This window comes from Rhinolophus sinicus, linkage group LG05 (assembly GCF_036562045.2).
Source record: "Rhinolophus sinicus isolate RSC01 linkage group LG05, ASM3656204v1, whole genome shotgun sequence".
In the NCBI taxonomy this organism is placed as follows: Eukaryota; Metazoa; Chordata; class Mammalia; order Chiroptera; family Rhinolophidae; genus Rhinolophus; species Rhinolophus sinicus.
In genome coordinates, this window is record NC_133755.1 from 123,888,557 (window position 1) to 123,904,424 (window position 15,868).

At 34.3% G+C, this 15,868-nt stretch overlaps 1 protein-coding gene across 3 annotated transcripts in view; it reads right to left on the reverse strand.

Annotated features, from left to right (window-relative positions):
• Positions 1–15,868, reverse strand: part of MAP3K7 (mitogen-activated protein kinase kinase kinase 7) — a 65,470-nt gene that overhangs the window by 37,966 nt on the left and 11,636 nt on the right. For 2 of the 3 annotated variants that reach the window (XM_019743273.2, XM_019743274.2), the window contains exons 2-7: positions 14,718–14,828; positions 11,417–11,482; positions 10,867–10,912; positions 9,632–9,770; positions 3,262–3,386; positions 874–1,002 (exon numbers count right to left, since the gene is read on the reverse strand). In XM_019743273.2, the coding sequence (XP_019598832.1) occupies positions 874–1,002; positions 3,262–3,386; positions 9,632–9,770; positions 10,867–10,912; positions 11,417–11,482; positions 14,718–14,828 (616 nt within the window). Of the gene's footprint in view, positions 1–873; positions 1,003–3,261; positions 3,387–9,631; positions 9,791–10,866; positions 10,913–11,416; positions 11,483–14,717; positions 14,829–15,868 lie in introns of those variants that run through there. The other variant, XM_074333308.1, reaches the window with a different exon arrangement.

Here is a 15,868-nt window from a genome sequence, read left to right on the forward strand (position 1 = left end):
AAAGTGATATTAAAAGTTAGAAAAGCTAAGCAATTTCCCTTCAAGAAGAGTTTATTTTCCCAAGCAAATGTGAAGTAACCTGATTAATAAAGAAGATGTAGTCTATTATCATATGTGGTTAGAAACATCCTAACTAGAAGTATAAAATGAATAGGAGGGATGCAAGAACATTGAGTCTCTAAGTAAACATAACTTAAAAATATGGACATCAGAGTCAGAAAGATCTGGTTTGAATTTCAGCAATGCCACTTAACTAATCTTGTGATCTTGGGCAAGTTACTTAACCTCTCGAGGTCTCAGTTTTCTAATTGGTAAAACTGTAAAATGAGGCAGTAACAGCACTCACCTCATAATGATGAATGAAAAGATAAAGAGTTTGTAAAGCATTCTGTGTTTTGCCTTTCTGAATAGCTTAAGTAAGAGCTCTTTTTATTCTTTGCTTTCTCTCCTCAGTGAGATCTTTGCTTCCTTAGGAGAAAAGGCTACAGCTCCCCAATTACCTTAACCACATGAGAGATTTTATTTATTGCATTTTTAAATTTTACTTTCTCCACAGAGTCCAGTCCAATGCTTCTTTATCCCCTGGAGAGAGCCAAACCTAAGCCATTGCCTCTGGCTGTCGACTGATGGTCTTTCTCTAAACAACAGAGCCAGCAGACCCCCTCAGGCTTGTGAACAGGCCAAGACACTCCCCAGCCTCGTCCTGCCTGATTCTGGGGCTATGGAGAAGGTGGCAAACTGATGGCAGAAAAGTATTCTGGTAACAAAAAATTGTACATTTTAATATTAGGGATAAATAGTCTTCTTTAGGGGAGAAACAATTTTCCAAAGAAAAATATGCAATATACATAAAATAAAAATGTCTTCACAAACCATTATGAACAGCCCACATGATACGGAAAGCTGGGCCACCAATCTCATCAAAGGGTTTCCGACGTGTTATCACTTCCCAAAGGATAATGCCCCAGCTGAAGACATCACATTTTTCACTGTAATTGCTACCTAGAAAAAAAGGTAGTAAAATTTCAAGACTTTTTTCCACATGACTTACAGAAACAACTGTTTTCACAAATTTTAATGAGCACCGTGTACAAAAACAAGAGGATGCCATGTGTAGAGCTGAGAAATTGCTCTTTCTGCAGTTTCTTAAGTCTTTGCAACAGAAACTTCTGTTTAATTAATTATTAATAATGAACTAGAAAACTTACATTAGAAAGTTGGTCATTTTCTATCTTTTCATCAAGAAGCACAGGCCTTATCTTTTATTTATTTAGACTTATACTTTCACTGGGGTAAAGAACGAAACATTTGTACATTCCTTTCTGTAATGTTTTAATCTTAAAATTTCTTCCCCCAGTCTCTTGATAGAAAGTATTTCTCTACTATCAAAACAGAAGAAATTTCTAATTCAGTGTTAAGATTTTATCTGGTGGGATAAAATTCTTAATTTGCAAACTTAAAAATAAACTGTAAACAGTGAAAGTTACGGATAACAAATTTATAGCAAATAGATTATGGAGTGATATTTATAGGATTTATAAATTGGTGGAGTCATCACAATAAACAGCCAAAAAACCTCCAAACAACCCACTCTAAGAATGATCAATAATGACGACAGTTACACATGTACTTCGTATGTGTATTACACATGCACTTAGCAGTGCACTGTAAGCATTAAATCACAATGATGTTACACTCTAATGTGGGCTACAGGTGCTGCCATTTTTCAGAAATAGAAAAACTCTACATAGCCCAATAGTCTGAGCTTTGTTACTCTAAACAATTCACAATAAGTTATTTCTGGGTTCTTTTGTATAAACAAATCTTTTTGCTCTCCATACTATAAGAATACTGTGCTATTTTAATTCACAGAAAGGTATATTAAACAAATCATTTTAAAGCAATGCCAATTATATGTATTTATATATGAACCTGAAAACAAGGAGGCATTAATTTTGTATAATTTAACACTTGCTTGTCCACTAACTTAAATTGAATTTTATGGCAAAATGGCTCCACCAAGTGACCAGTTGCATAGCAAATTTCTCTCTCTTGGCTGGCTGAAAACAAACAATAAATTTCAAATTCATAAAAGATAAAAGAAACAAGCCATAATCAGAATGTGATTACCGAACATGAATTTTACGGACATTCATACATCCTAAAAAATAAAAGGTCACACATCTTCAGTTCAACTTTTCTGATTTCAAAGAGAATTTGATGTTTTTATACAGAAACCCTACTATGAAATTTATGGATCACTTTTTTAGAACCTGAGTGAGATACCGAGATGTAAAACAAAGTAAACATAAGCTTATCCTTTACTTGTCGTTCTTAGTAGCACACTTTCTCCCAATTACTTACACTCTAAGGCATGCTCATTTAAACTTCACACTTTCAATGTTTAATTGCTAGAAAACCAACACAAAAGGACAGTTGATTCCCATTATTCCTGTTATTTGTATTCTATAAATTGCTATAAACACTGAATTAGTGGACTCTGAATCATTTGTTCCTAGGGGAAAATACCGGGTTAGTTGCCTGTAAGCCTTTTCACCACGTTTGTTAACTGATAAATATACGAGTATAACATGTGTGTTTCAGTTTAAAACACCTTATTTAATACACATTATTTATTCATTAATATTGAACTCATGGCCAACAGCACTATAACTTATGCCTGAATGAAGATTAGCTAGCACATGTATTTTCTCTGTAAGACAAATCATAATCTCCTTATACTTAGGAACACTAGAAAGCATTTCAGTACTACTCTTGGAAGTCATTTTAAACAGTAAAATTGCCAACAAAAAACACAAAAAAGCAAAAGAAATGTGGCACTAAATAGATGACAAAACTAACAGTCTGAAGCTAAAATAAGGCATAGCATTTGCTTTCTTCAACCTCAGCTGGAAATGTGTGTGGGTCAACTCAAAATTTCCCCCCACTCTATGCATGCCTGTGAATAAGTACTGATTTTACAGTTACAAATAGGTAATTTTGCAATTACAGAATCTGAGAGTGAGGGTCAATTGTACATATGCTTGAACTTGCATAGAAGGTGCTGGACAACTGAAATCTTGCTATGCAATTTAAGATCTAAGGCAATACTTATTTAATACCTCCTTAGACGTCAGTAAACACTTTTTAATTATATACGATATAGAAAGAAAACCATGGAAATAGGGCAAAATCATAAACACATATTGGATTTACATGGAGTAATAAGGCAGATTATCAGTTACATGCTTGTTATTTTACCTTCAAAAACTTCAGGTGCCATCCAAGCGGCACTCCCTTTGTTATTGGTCATGTGTGTCTGAATGTCACAGGCTGTACCAAAATCACATATTTTTAAAACTGTCCCCCCTGCAACCAGCAGCAAACTGTTAAAAAAAAAAAAAAAAAAAAAAATCAAAGTTTATATAACTAATACTTGATTCTACAATAAGATACATTTGTAGAAATAGAAAGGGTTAAGCAAAATTCAACTTCTGTGAAATGTTACCTGGTCACTATAACAGCTCAACGGTTCAGAGGAATATTAATTATTCCTCTGAATATTAATTAACTAAAATTAATTGACCTTAACCTAGTTCTCTTAGGAAGGCCGCTAGACTCACATTTTTATGTCTTCATCTGTATCTCCATAATCTTTCCTAATTATAGTTCTCTCTGGGTCAAAACAAAACATGGAGTTCAAAAACTTCTAGGTAATAAGTCAACATTATGGTGTCCTGAAATGGGAGTGAATGAATATCAACGCCTTCATAAATTACTTGCCCCTATACTTCATGTACTTATCCCAATGTTTTTCAAGCTACCGGCAGAAATCTAATCACAACATAGAAATCATAAAAATCTAGATCACAGATCTGGAAACCTAGATCACAAAAATCAATTCACAGCACCTTACAAAATAAAATAGAAAATGCACTACAAAGTGCATTACAAATAGTAGGCTAAATATTGTTTCATCAAAGTTGTTTCAGTTCAATATAATGTTAATATGTACACACATTATAGACTGAAGTATTTCATACTCTGGATCATGGTCTACAAGTTTTTGCAAACCTGAATTGTTCTTTTTAACCTTATGGTGAACAGAATAGGAGAGTCTTCAGTTTAGACTAATGTAGAAGACTGGTTAGCTGTTCACTGAGCCCATTCCCCAGTCTTCTGAGTACTTAGATATGGCTATATGACCACTCTAGCCAATGAAATGTGGGTGGAAGTGAAGTACTTCACTTCTAAGCCTGGCCCATGAAAGTCTCCCACATGTATACAATCTTTCCTTTCCGCACCACATGCCACTGAATGCAGAGGATTCTGAAGTACAAGACAGAAGGAGCCTGGGATCCTGAACCACCATGTGAAAAACTGCCCACTAATCAGGAACACTTACTTTGGACTTCATGTGAGTAAAAAAACCAAAAAACTTTGTACTTTGTTAAGTCATGAAATTTCAGGGCTTATCTATTGCAACGGCGTCACTCTAACCAACAGAAGAAAATGGTACCAAAGCAGGTGCTGCTATAACAAAAATCTAATGTATTTGGTATTGGCTTAGCAGTAGGCAGGAAGAAATCTGAAACAGGAGGCTGGAAAAATAGAGATCCACGCAATGATGTGGCAAAACATTTGGTAAAATTTGTCTCCAGTAATAATTTGTGGCTTTAAAGGATCAGAAAGCTGATCACTTCTATTCTCCAAATAGCAGGAAATAACACTGAGAAAGGCCCATTAAGACTCAGCACTGCAGCAAAGAACAAATTAACAGTAAGTACTTCGCATCTAAGCTTGATGGCCTAAAGGTGCCTCTCATTCAGTTGAGGAAAGGCATGGAGGCCAGGAATCAAATAAACCAGGTTTAAGGTTGTGTCTAAGAAAGAATTCCGGTAGGGGTCACAGACAGATGGAACATTCTTAATTATATGCTGTTAGTCCTTTTCCTTTTCTACATGATCCTTAACCTATCATTTTTCTCATCTACCGGGGGTGTCAAAAAAATGCATACGCATGACTTGTACTCATCTTTTGTTATTGGTATATACTGAATATTACAATTTTAATATTTTTTCCTTTCTTAAGATGTGTATACATTTTTTTGGCATCCTCTGTATTTGTGCTGCATTCTGGGTAGCTGCAGATATATCTTACAGCTCACTAATTCTCCTGTCACCTATTTTGTGTATGCAATTCTAAAAATTTAATTATTTCTAAATGTTTTATTTAGTCATTTTGGTCATTTTCGATAGTGTTCATTCCTTTCACATTTTAATTTCTTCTTTTATTTCTGTAAATAATTTAAGCATATGTGTCTTCATACGTGGTAATTCCAAATATTTGGAGTCTTAGTATTTGAGGGCTTATTTCTGCCTTGTGTTATTTCCGCTGACTTTCACTCATGGTAACTTGCATCCTATGGGTGTGGTGATTTTTGCTGTACTTCATATTTGATTAATCTTAATCTGTAATAATTCAAAAGGCCTGGATTGAAAACATATGACTTTAAAATGGAATATCACTCACTCTTAGTGTCCTGAAACAGTACAAATCCCAAAGCACTTTTAACTTGTTTTGCTGGGGTTTTCTTGATGTAGAAGTAGGGCAAATTCAAATTCACAATAGCATGAAGGGAGACCCTCAGTTAAGAAATAAAAGTTTGCCTACTCAGAAAACTGATTTTTTCCTTGCTTACTTTTCTTTCAGCTGTTCCCTCTAAGGACACTAAATTTATGCAGAGGTCTCAGTTCTGTTACCTCAGAGGCTACAGTAAAGCCCTTGGCTTCATGCTTGCTTCCCAAATTCAGGGTTCAGTTCTCTTCATCTTTTTCCCTGATGATTTCCCTTATTTTCTTGTAAGATCACCTAAGCATGTAAAAGGATATTTGTTGAAATATACAGCATCTCTGGGTGTTTGTTGTAGGATGGTTTTTCAGTTTATCTGGTTTGCCATATTGCTGGAGTGTCAACATTCTTATCATGTGAGCATAAGAATCCAAGCCCCATTTCTATACAATGCCTCTGAACACAAGCAGGATGTCAGAATTTAAATGCATACCTCTCATGGCTTAAACTTTATGTGCTTCTCAAGCCAGGGTATGAAACCTCGCCAGTATATTAGTGTATGCTATAGGACAAGTGGTAGAGAGCCTACAGAGCCCCAGGTTAAAGCTAGCAAATCTCCCTGGACCATCACTTTTATTCAGTTGTAAGTACTTTTAACATTGTAATGTTGACTTTAAAACAAATTGCATAATATATGAAGTTGAATGCAAAATTTGTATGTAACTTTCTTTAAGAAGGCTTATTTTGGGGCTCTGTCCCTCCTCTCAGACCTACTGAGGTTATATTATATCATATTTTTGTTCTGGGCAGTTGGGAAAGTTTGAGCAGCACACACTTAGAGCATTAAATACTTTACAGAATGTTATAATGTCAAATGATTCAGTAGCATTGTATTTCCTAAAAACAGCTCTATAAAGCAAGTCTTCCAACTTCAAATTGCTTACAAGGCCAAGAATAGTTTCTATTTTAAGTATTCACTTTACTTAAGAGGTAATAAGAAATATTTATCTATTAAAAATAAATATCTATATATACATGAAAAGCTGTCCATGTAAGCAAACAAAGCAACATTATGTATACTATAACTTATACATGCTTAAAAAAAACCCAAAAAAAAACCAGCAGTTACCTTTGAGGAGTGGAAATGGTAGAGAGTAATAACTTACTTTATATTTTTCTATATTATTTTATTTTAATCATGAACGTTTATTATTTTAAAAATAACACCACATAATTTAATGGAAGAAAGTAAAATAAACCAATACAGAAGGACAAATAATCCTTATTTTAAATGTCCTTATTTTAAAGATACTTTTAAAAATGTTCAATCCCAAAACCATTTTTATGTTTAGAATGTGTGTATAGGGCAGAAACATAACTCTATTATAGTTTAAATGACCTAATGAAAGATTTCCAGAAAATTTACTGAAATTAAGATTCTGACTTTCCTAGGTACAATATAAACCAAGTACAGTAACAAAATAGTATACTCTTTCTTATTAGGTTTTTCTTTTGATGACAAAAAGAAAGATGGGTAACATAATTTACATTATCATACTACAGGTAATAATATTCAACAGTAGTATGTGGCAATTCAGTATTAACTACAAATTTTATAAATTCTCTGTATATAATTTTGTGCTAAAATTGTAATTGGAGAAATTATTTAGAAAATTAGTTTTCTTTTAGTCCAACATAACTAAGATAAGCCAGATAAACTACTATTCACATCTCCATAATGTCACCAATATTTCTATAATAATTCAAGTGGAAAGACTGCTGAATGCAATTTACCTTTATATGTACTTCAACTAAAACTTTTTCCTATTTCACTGTTCTTGTGAAGTTTACTACTCTTTACCAAAGATAAGAATTCTGTAACTGGTTTCCACGTTTCATCCTTGTACATTCAGGATATCACAATAATTCTTCTGAATGACTTTTGTATTATTACTGTTATAATTAGTACGCCTTTATTCATAAGACTTTAATAGTTCACCAGCTCTGAACATGACATTCAAGATTCACTGAAATAAGACCCTAATTATCTTTGTAGGCTTACTTTCACAGAGTTAGGAACAAAAACACATTTTTATTTCTGAAGTACATGCAAAAGATAAATAAAATAGGGACACAGCACAAGTTGCTACTGCATAAAACAACCGAATCATCAACTCCTTCCTTATATGCCATTTTAGGAACTCTTCCTCACTACAGAACCTGTAGGTTTTCCAGTGACAAGATATCTATCTCTATCTCTCTATCTATCTATAGCATGTGTGCTTTATTTCAAAGCATAACTATTCCAAAGAATTTTCATTTTCCCAGTACATTCTAAAAAAATCAATTCTATTTCTAAAGCCCAATTTGTAGACTGGAGGCCTCCAGGATGATTTGTAACACTACAGGATGAGTCTAATCATAAGGCTGCCCAAAAGGAAGAAATCACCTAGATCAGAACTCTTATAATTATGCTAATGGTCTGTATTAGCAAAAGGAGAGTCCCTATCTACAAATGATTTCAGTAGGACATATGTGTTTTGTCTAAATAGGTTAGTTAAATAAAATTTAAAATTTATGGGATATGGTTAGATGGAGAATGAAGGTAGTTGTTTAAGCTGTGTAATTATGAAATATAAAAGATGTCAGAAAACTGAAATGACTTCCTTTGGTGAGATATTTTTATGTATGTTTTTTAATAACTAGTCAGTTATTCCAAAGCCAAAATGTGCTCTAATACAGAAGAGAGATACTTGAAGGAGTTGTAACTGATGGTTTTGGGTTCCTCCAGAAAAAGTATGCTTTGTCTGTGCCTGATGCTTGCCTGTACCTTTTGAACCATTAGTTAATTTGTTGCTGGATAAGAGCTATGATTTTCATGGTTTTGCTTTGATAATTCAACTCTGTGTTAATGCAGGAGGAAAGGAGGACTCAAACTCTATGACCAGGAAATAAAAGGCTAAGTGATTTCTCCTTCACTAGCCAAGATAGGTAGCTAAGAAAACAGCCTCAGGAGGCAAGTTAAAAATATAAAAGTGTCATGAATCGGGGGCTTAAACATTATTTGACCAGGGACCTGGGAAAAGAGAAATTGGTTTAAAACTGGGAGTAGAAATAAGGTACAGTAGTGAGAACAGTGATTCCAAGAGTTGGAACCTATGTAGAGTAAATCAGATTAGACACGAGAGTGACAAGTTATTCCCAGAAGGGACACTTTAATGCTTTAAAGCAGTAGCAAGACAATGGAATACCTGAGACTGATTTCCTAAGGAAAACCTCTCATCTGAGGACTAATAATGTGGCCGGGGGTGGGGGAGGGGAGAACTCGTGGGGACTTTCTTACTCTGTCACAGCTGAATAAGGAAGAAAAAAATTAGAGAGACAAGGTGACAATAAATACACATGTATAGTTTCTTTAAGCTCCTATACAAACTAAAATCCCCCAAATATTTGCCTTTTAAAATACTTATTTAGGGAATTTTTAAGTTCTTTCAAAGTCCCAGGATCCTCAATATGAAGAAATCCAAAATAGTTTCAAATTCTACCCAGATGCCAGAAATGTCCTTTTGCCTTCCTCTGAAAGGGTAAATAATAACCACTCTGTATGTATGAACATTGTACTAGCTGTTAGGGATACAGCTAGTACAACAGACATGGCCTTGTCTCTGCTCTCTTGGCATTAACTGTCTAGAGGCAACAATATATACTACAGGCACAAAATAAGGGACGCTAAAAGATTCTAGATGTATACAGATCTAAGGTAGGAGTTAGTAAAAATAATAATTCGACTAAGGTAAAACCCTACTAAAGAAAACATTCTAAAATGCAAGCTTAGATAAATGACTAAATGATAACAGTGAGTAAAAATAAACACTCTTGAGCCAGCCAAAAGGGAGGAGAAAAAAGACAAACTCATGTGTAACAATCAGCTTGAATTAGGGAGTGGGTTGCATGGGAGCAGGAAGAGAGTGAGAGTGAGAGTGAGAATGAAAGAGAGAGAGAGAGAGAGAGAGAGAGAGAGAGAGAGAGAGAGAAGAGAGACCACATTATTAGAACTTACTTTGGTGGTTTCAGGTCCCTGTGAATTAGAGCTTTGGGTTGCATGCTGTGAAGATAAGCCACTCCTTGGGAACACTGTAAACACCAACTCATGGCGTGGGCAGCAGTATAATATGGCAGTGGTTCAGCACCATGCAGCACTGCAAAAGAAAGGCATAAACTAAAAAGAACTTTATTGCACACAACAAAAGACACAAGTTAAACGCAGGCACTATCAGAACACATGATTGGGTATATTTTACACATGCTCCCATTAGTCCTGTTTTTATTTTTTTTCTAAAAAAAAGATGAAAATATCTAATAATTTCAAATGGGTAACTAACATATAATATCTAACATTTAATAGCACTTCCATTAGATATTATACATACATACATTCAAATTAATATACATTATCACTTTTTCATAATGATGCAGTTTTTCACACAATTATATAAATTATAAGCAATGTGATGACAACAGTACTATAAGAGAGATACAGAGTAGTAGTACAGAAGGGAACAAAATAACGTATCAAGCTATTTACCATTATGCTTTCTATAATAGCTAAAGGCTAGAAATAGTTCAACCAAATAAAACAATGGAGTATTAGGTACTCATTAACAACAATGAACACGTGGGCAGTAAATATAAGTAAAATTTTATATAAAATAAATTTAAAAAATAAAATGTAACAATGTGTTTTACATAAATGGTGCCACAAGAGACAATACATTTACATATATGGTTGGTGTTTCTCAGGATGAAAGAGCTTTGTTTTATAAAGCTAACCAGTTAATGATACAGTTTTCTTTCTCTGTTCTAATTAAAATGTCCTGTGAAGCAAGTTTTCACAGTTTTATTTTTTGAAAAGAAAACAAAACGAAGCAGAATGAAATGGAACTATGGTTAAAGAATTCTAAAATGAGGAGGCTGAAAGCTAAGAGGCAAAAGAAAAAAAATTAAAGTTAGAAGGTATTTTAAAATCTATTTAAAAAGCAAATTTTACTTTACTTAAATGCTTTTAACATTATGAAAAGTACCACCAATTTAAAAGATTGATACAGACTTCTAAATTTTACATACTAATTTTAGAGCATCTTATATTTCTAATCTTTAGCAGATTTCTTTTTAAAATGACCTCCTTTTGGGACTCAGAAGGTAAATTGTGAAGAACATTAAGTAACTTACAGTTTATATTAAAAGCTTTTCAATTATTTTACTCTACTAGATAAAGACAGCTCTAATGACACTCACCATTATATAAAGAGCCCCCTTCAGCATATTCCATCACAAGACACACCTAAAGGAAACATATGCCAGAACAATTAACCGCAAAGTGACAACATCTTAGGGGACTTGAAAGATAACTCAGTTCAACTGCTGATTTCATAAATGCATCAAAAATCATTCTTTTGGTCCCCACTATGTAAATGGCACTAGGGGAAAAAAAGGTATCTATGATCTAAGACCTTAGATCTATGATCTAAGACCTTATCTTCTAGGGGCCCACTGTCTAAGAGAGTGGAGATATATGCAAAAACATAATCACAAGATCTTTGGGGACTTTCTCCAGTGCTACTGAGTAGGTGCTGTCACAGAATAGCATACGCCTCAGAAGAAGATGAGGTTACTAGATGAGAACATCTAAGACAACTCCTTCAATATATTGTGCTGCTAACAGACTAGAAACAAATACATAAAGCAAAATTTTTTTCATAAAGTAACATCAAAATAGCTTCATAAACTACACATCTGCCATGTCATTTCTTATAAAAAGGTGACAATGCAAAAGTGACAAACTTACTGGGTTCAAGCAGGCTCCATATAGCTTTACAATATTAGGATGGTTCACACGGGACAACTGCCGAAGCTGTAACAAATTAAGGTTTCTTTTAAAAAGTACTAACTTTTGAGGAACTGATTTCACCGCACCATTAAAATCTTAGGGTTGTGCAAAACATTAATCATTCAACAATCACTATCTACTATGTAGCAGGCACTGTGATCATAAGTGCCTGCCCAGAATGCCAGAGAATACGAGGTGTGATAAAAAAATATGGTGAATGCTGCCAACGGAAAGGCAGGGATCTTCAATAAGGGAAGCAGCGCGTTGAACCTTAGTAACAGTGTGTGACAAGTTTCAACTTATTCAGTGCAGTCCGTTGGGTGTGAGCTACGGTTGAGAGCAGGTGTGTTTTAAAGTGTGTGGTAGATCATTCTCCATCATGACAATGCTCCGTGTCACATATCACTTCTGATATATGGCAATTTCTGTCAAATAAAAACATTACGGTGTATCCTTATCCATCTTATTCACCAGATCGGGCACCATGCAACTTCTGGCTCTTCCCCAAAATCAAAATGATTCAGGACATTGAGGCAGCCACAACAGCACAACTAAAGACACTCACAAAAGAGGACTTTCAGAACTGCTTCAGAAAGTGGCAAGAACGATGGGATAAGTGTGTTCGAAGCAAGGGTGAGTATTTTGAGAGGGATTAATGGCAATGTGTCTTTTACTGTAACAAATTTTTTTATTTAAACATTCACTGTATTGTTTGATCATACCTCGTACCTGCCCAGAGCTCTCACAGTTTAGTTGGGGGAAAGACATGTAACAAATAATTAAGGCAATGTGGAAAGTGCCACAACAAGAGTTATGAACAAGGCATGATAAGTATATACAAGAAGAAATTAGCTTTGCCAAGAAATGTTTAGGACACTATCCCAGAGGTGGTGGCACTGAGTTGAGTCATTGAAGCCAGAAGAAGCCATGTCAAGGTTATCTTCATCTTCATAGCTATGGCTGAATAGTTTACCTACCCTATGGCAGGCCCTGGTGGCATTTTATAGATACTGTATAATTCTCACAACTCTGCAAGGTAGATATCATCATTTCCATTTTAAAGATGAGGGACCTTTAAGATAAGGCTCAGAAAGGGTTAAGTGAGCTGTTAAATACCCGACAGCTAGAAAGTGGTATAGCCAGGGTGTGAACTTTGGTCTGACTTACAATCTGCACTCTTCCTGCATACTTGTACTCTCTTCCTTACACTCCATCCCCCATCTCCTGAATTAATTTCCTCCTTTCCATTCCCACCATCATTGCCTTAGTAATTCCAACATGAACGGCTGCAGTAATTACTTTAGCCTTCTCCTGCTGGTCTCCCTATTTCCAGTTTTAATCTTCCCTGATCCAATGACTCATATTGAGGTCAGCAAAGGGTTTGACTCTCCTCATTTCTCTTGCTCTATACCTCAAACTTCTATTAATGTATGCCCCCAAACTCCTCCTTGCTCTCTTTGTTCTCTTCCTTCTCCTTTTTTCTGCCTTTTCTTCTCTACCTCCTCTCCTTCTCTATTACCTACATTAACTGATGGCTCATATGAAGTCCACTATGTAAATCTTTTTACTACATGCAGCTAGAAAGCTGTATTTTTCTACAGCCAACATCTGTGAATTTTCAGTCCTAATAGAAGAATTGTTGTCACTATTTATTATACATATTCACTTATTACAAATAATTTATTATATTTCATCTTGCTAAGATTCAGCATTGAGCTTCAGATAGCAGATTATTCAAGCATTTATTTCTGCTGCCTCCCCAAAGCCCACTAAGAAGTACTTTTCTTCAAGTCTAAACTCAGAAGGATAAAGAGCAAGTGAAAGTTTTGAAAGTTGGAAAGCAAGTAACAAGCAGTAACTGACACAGCAGACCTAAATGAAGAGAAAAAGTGAGAAGCAACCCAATTTAGCTCGTAAAACCTCCAAAAGGTTGGGGACTAGTGGTATTAGGTATCTATGCAAGTCAGTTAATACAAGAGATTGGTTGGAAGCTAGACCCAAAGATCCCCTCCCTCCTTGACTTCAAACACTTAGGGATTGGCTCTTTATCATCTCAAAGATTACAGCTTGATGCTGTAGAGAGGGCATAACAAACAGAGTGTCTCTGGATTGGCTGACTCCAAATAAAACTAAGGGATGCGCTCAAAACAGTTGCCTCTGAGAAGCAGAAAACTTGAAGTGAGGAGGTATAAGGGATTGAAGTTTTTCTAGTAAGAATACGTGGAGAACCATTTGACAAATTATGTGTATGTATAACCTTGATTAAAATTTTTTTCTCTAAGCTCTTACGATTTTTTGACTCTTATTTCCTAGGATTTAACACTTATGCTTTTACCTAGTTTTGTCAAATTGCCACTACAACAGTATTTGATCAATGACCTTATCTAGAGCATAAGCAAAAATTACGAATAAGGCAAGGCTGAAGCCAGACTCCTGGAGCATACATTAGAGATTGTCTTTCTTCATGATGCCATCAAACCATTCATCAGAATTTCTCAACTCATTCAATTATAAAAATCCACTTCATCATATCATAACCAAGTTCTCATTTCTCCATGTTACACATTTAAAAATATCATGAAGTTTATTTTGAAATTATAATTAAATAAAATCATAGATATAAATTCAAAAGGATGATAAAGACCACTTATTCATTGGCCAATGCGGTTAAAAAGCGATAAAACCATCAATTTAATGAAATATTGTGATCTAAAATACAAAACAGAATGAAATTAACAGAATAAATCTGATATAATAATTTCATGATTATTGAATTCTTCTTCATCATCAAGTCTATAAAAGAGCAGAGTTGTAAATTTTCATGCTAAATGGGAAAAACCAAATTTGAACTTATTTTCCCTTAAAATAATCTCATTTAAATTTCTAAAAATATCCAGTCAAAAATGAATGCACAAAATTTCCCTTCTTAATTTTAGATAATGGGAGAGAAAGCATTTCTTTTCTATTTTAAATTTTAAATTATATGCCTTGAAATAGATCTGAATTACATGGATAAGATTATATTTCAATTCAGGGATGAATTCATTTATGTAGTTAAGTCTCCTTTCCCCCTAAATTTAATCAGCATCAAGAGTGTGAATGAAAAAAAATGTTCCTATGGCATTACCTTTAGTTCAGCCCAATTGCTGATGTTCAAGTATACAGAGAAATGACAATTCCAAAACAATTTTTTTCATAATTAAATTCACAGAGTATCTTAGGTGAAAAACTATACAACAGAAGAGACATCTCATCTTACCTCTACAATAAAGGCCTTCCTCTCAGATTCACTTTCTATTTGTTTGATAGCAACATCTTTTGCTCTCCACTTAGCTTTGCAAACTACTCCAAAGGCTCCTCTTCCAACAACCTGCGTTTAAAAAAATAATTAAAATAACATGAGAATCAGAAACAAACAGATCCAGCCCAACATATAACACTGAAGCCAATCTGAAAGACTTATTAAAGAAGGTTTTAAAAATCATCACTATCGGGATTTGCCTCTGAGCACGTGTGAATTTTCCTTAAAGTGAGGATAAATTAAATGCACTTGTCTATCTTTGACAGTTTATGGTCTAGACACTTCTTCATTCTCAAGTAAAACCAAAACAACAATCAAAAAGACTCCTGGAGACAGGAAACAAATTAAAACAGGCAAGATGAATAAGAAGATGGAAAATACTTTGGAAAAATGAAAAGCAGGAATATATAATCAATGTTTTAAGCTATCACATTTATGAAATTAAAAATAGCTTTAAATAATTCAGTAGGGGTAGAGAGTGAAGGGGAAAGGATAAAAATATAGATGATAAAACACTGTCCACTGTGAAGGTTAGACAACACGGTATTATGTCCTAATACCGTAATGATGGTATTACGTATAAAATAGATTTTGTCAAGAAAAAGAAACAAACTGCTGATACATACTACAATGTGAATGAACATCAAAACACTATACTAAGTGAAAGAACTCAGATATGAGAGACCAAATATTGTACAATTCCATTTATATGACATGTCCAGAAAGGGCAAATCTAGAGATAGAAAGTAGACTAGCGACATGCCTTGGTCTGAGAGTAGGGGTTAACTGTAAATGGGTAGGATGAATTGTACCAAGGTGATGAAAATGTTTGAAAACTGATTTACGGTGATGGTTGCACAACTCAGTAATTTGTACAAATCACTGTAACACTTCAAATGCATGAATCTTATGATATGTGAAATATGTCATTAAAGTTATTTTTTTAAATTACAAAGATAGACCATATTGTAATGTTGTTGAAGCTAACTGATGGGTACCTCATGGGCTCACTGCTTTCTCATGCTAGTCAACTTTTATAAATATTTGAAATTTGCCATAATATTAAAACAACAACAAAAGAATAGGTTTTGATACTATTCAAAATACTA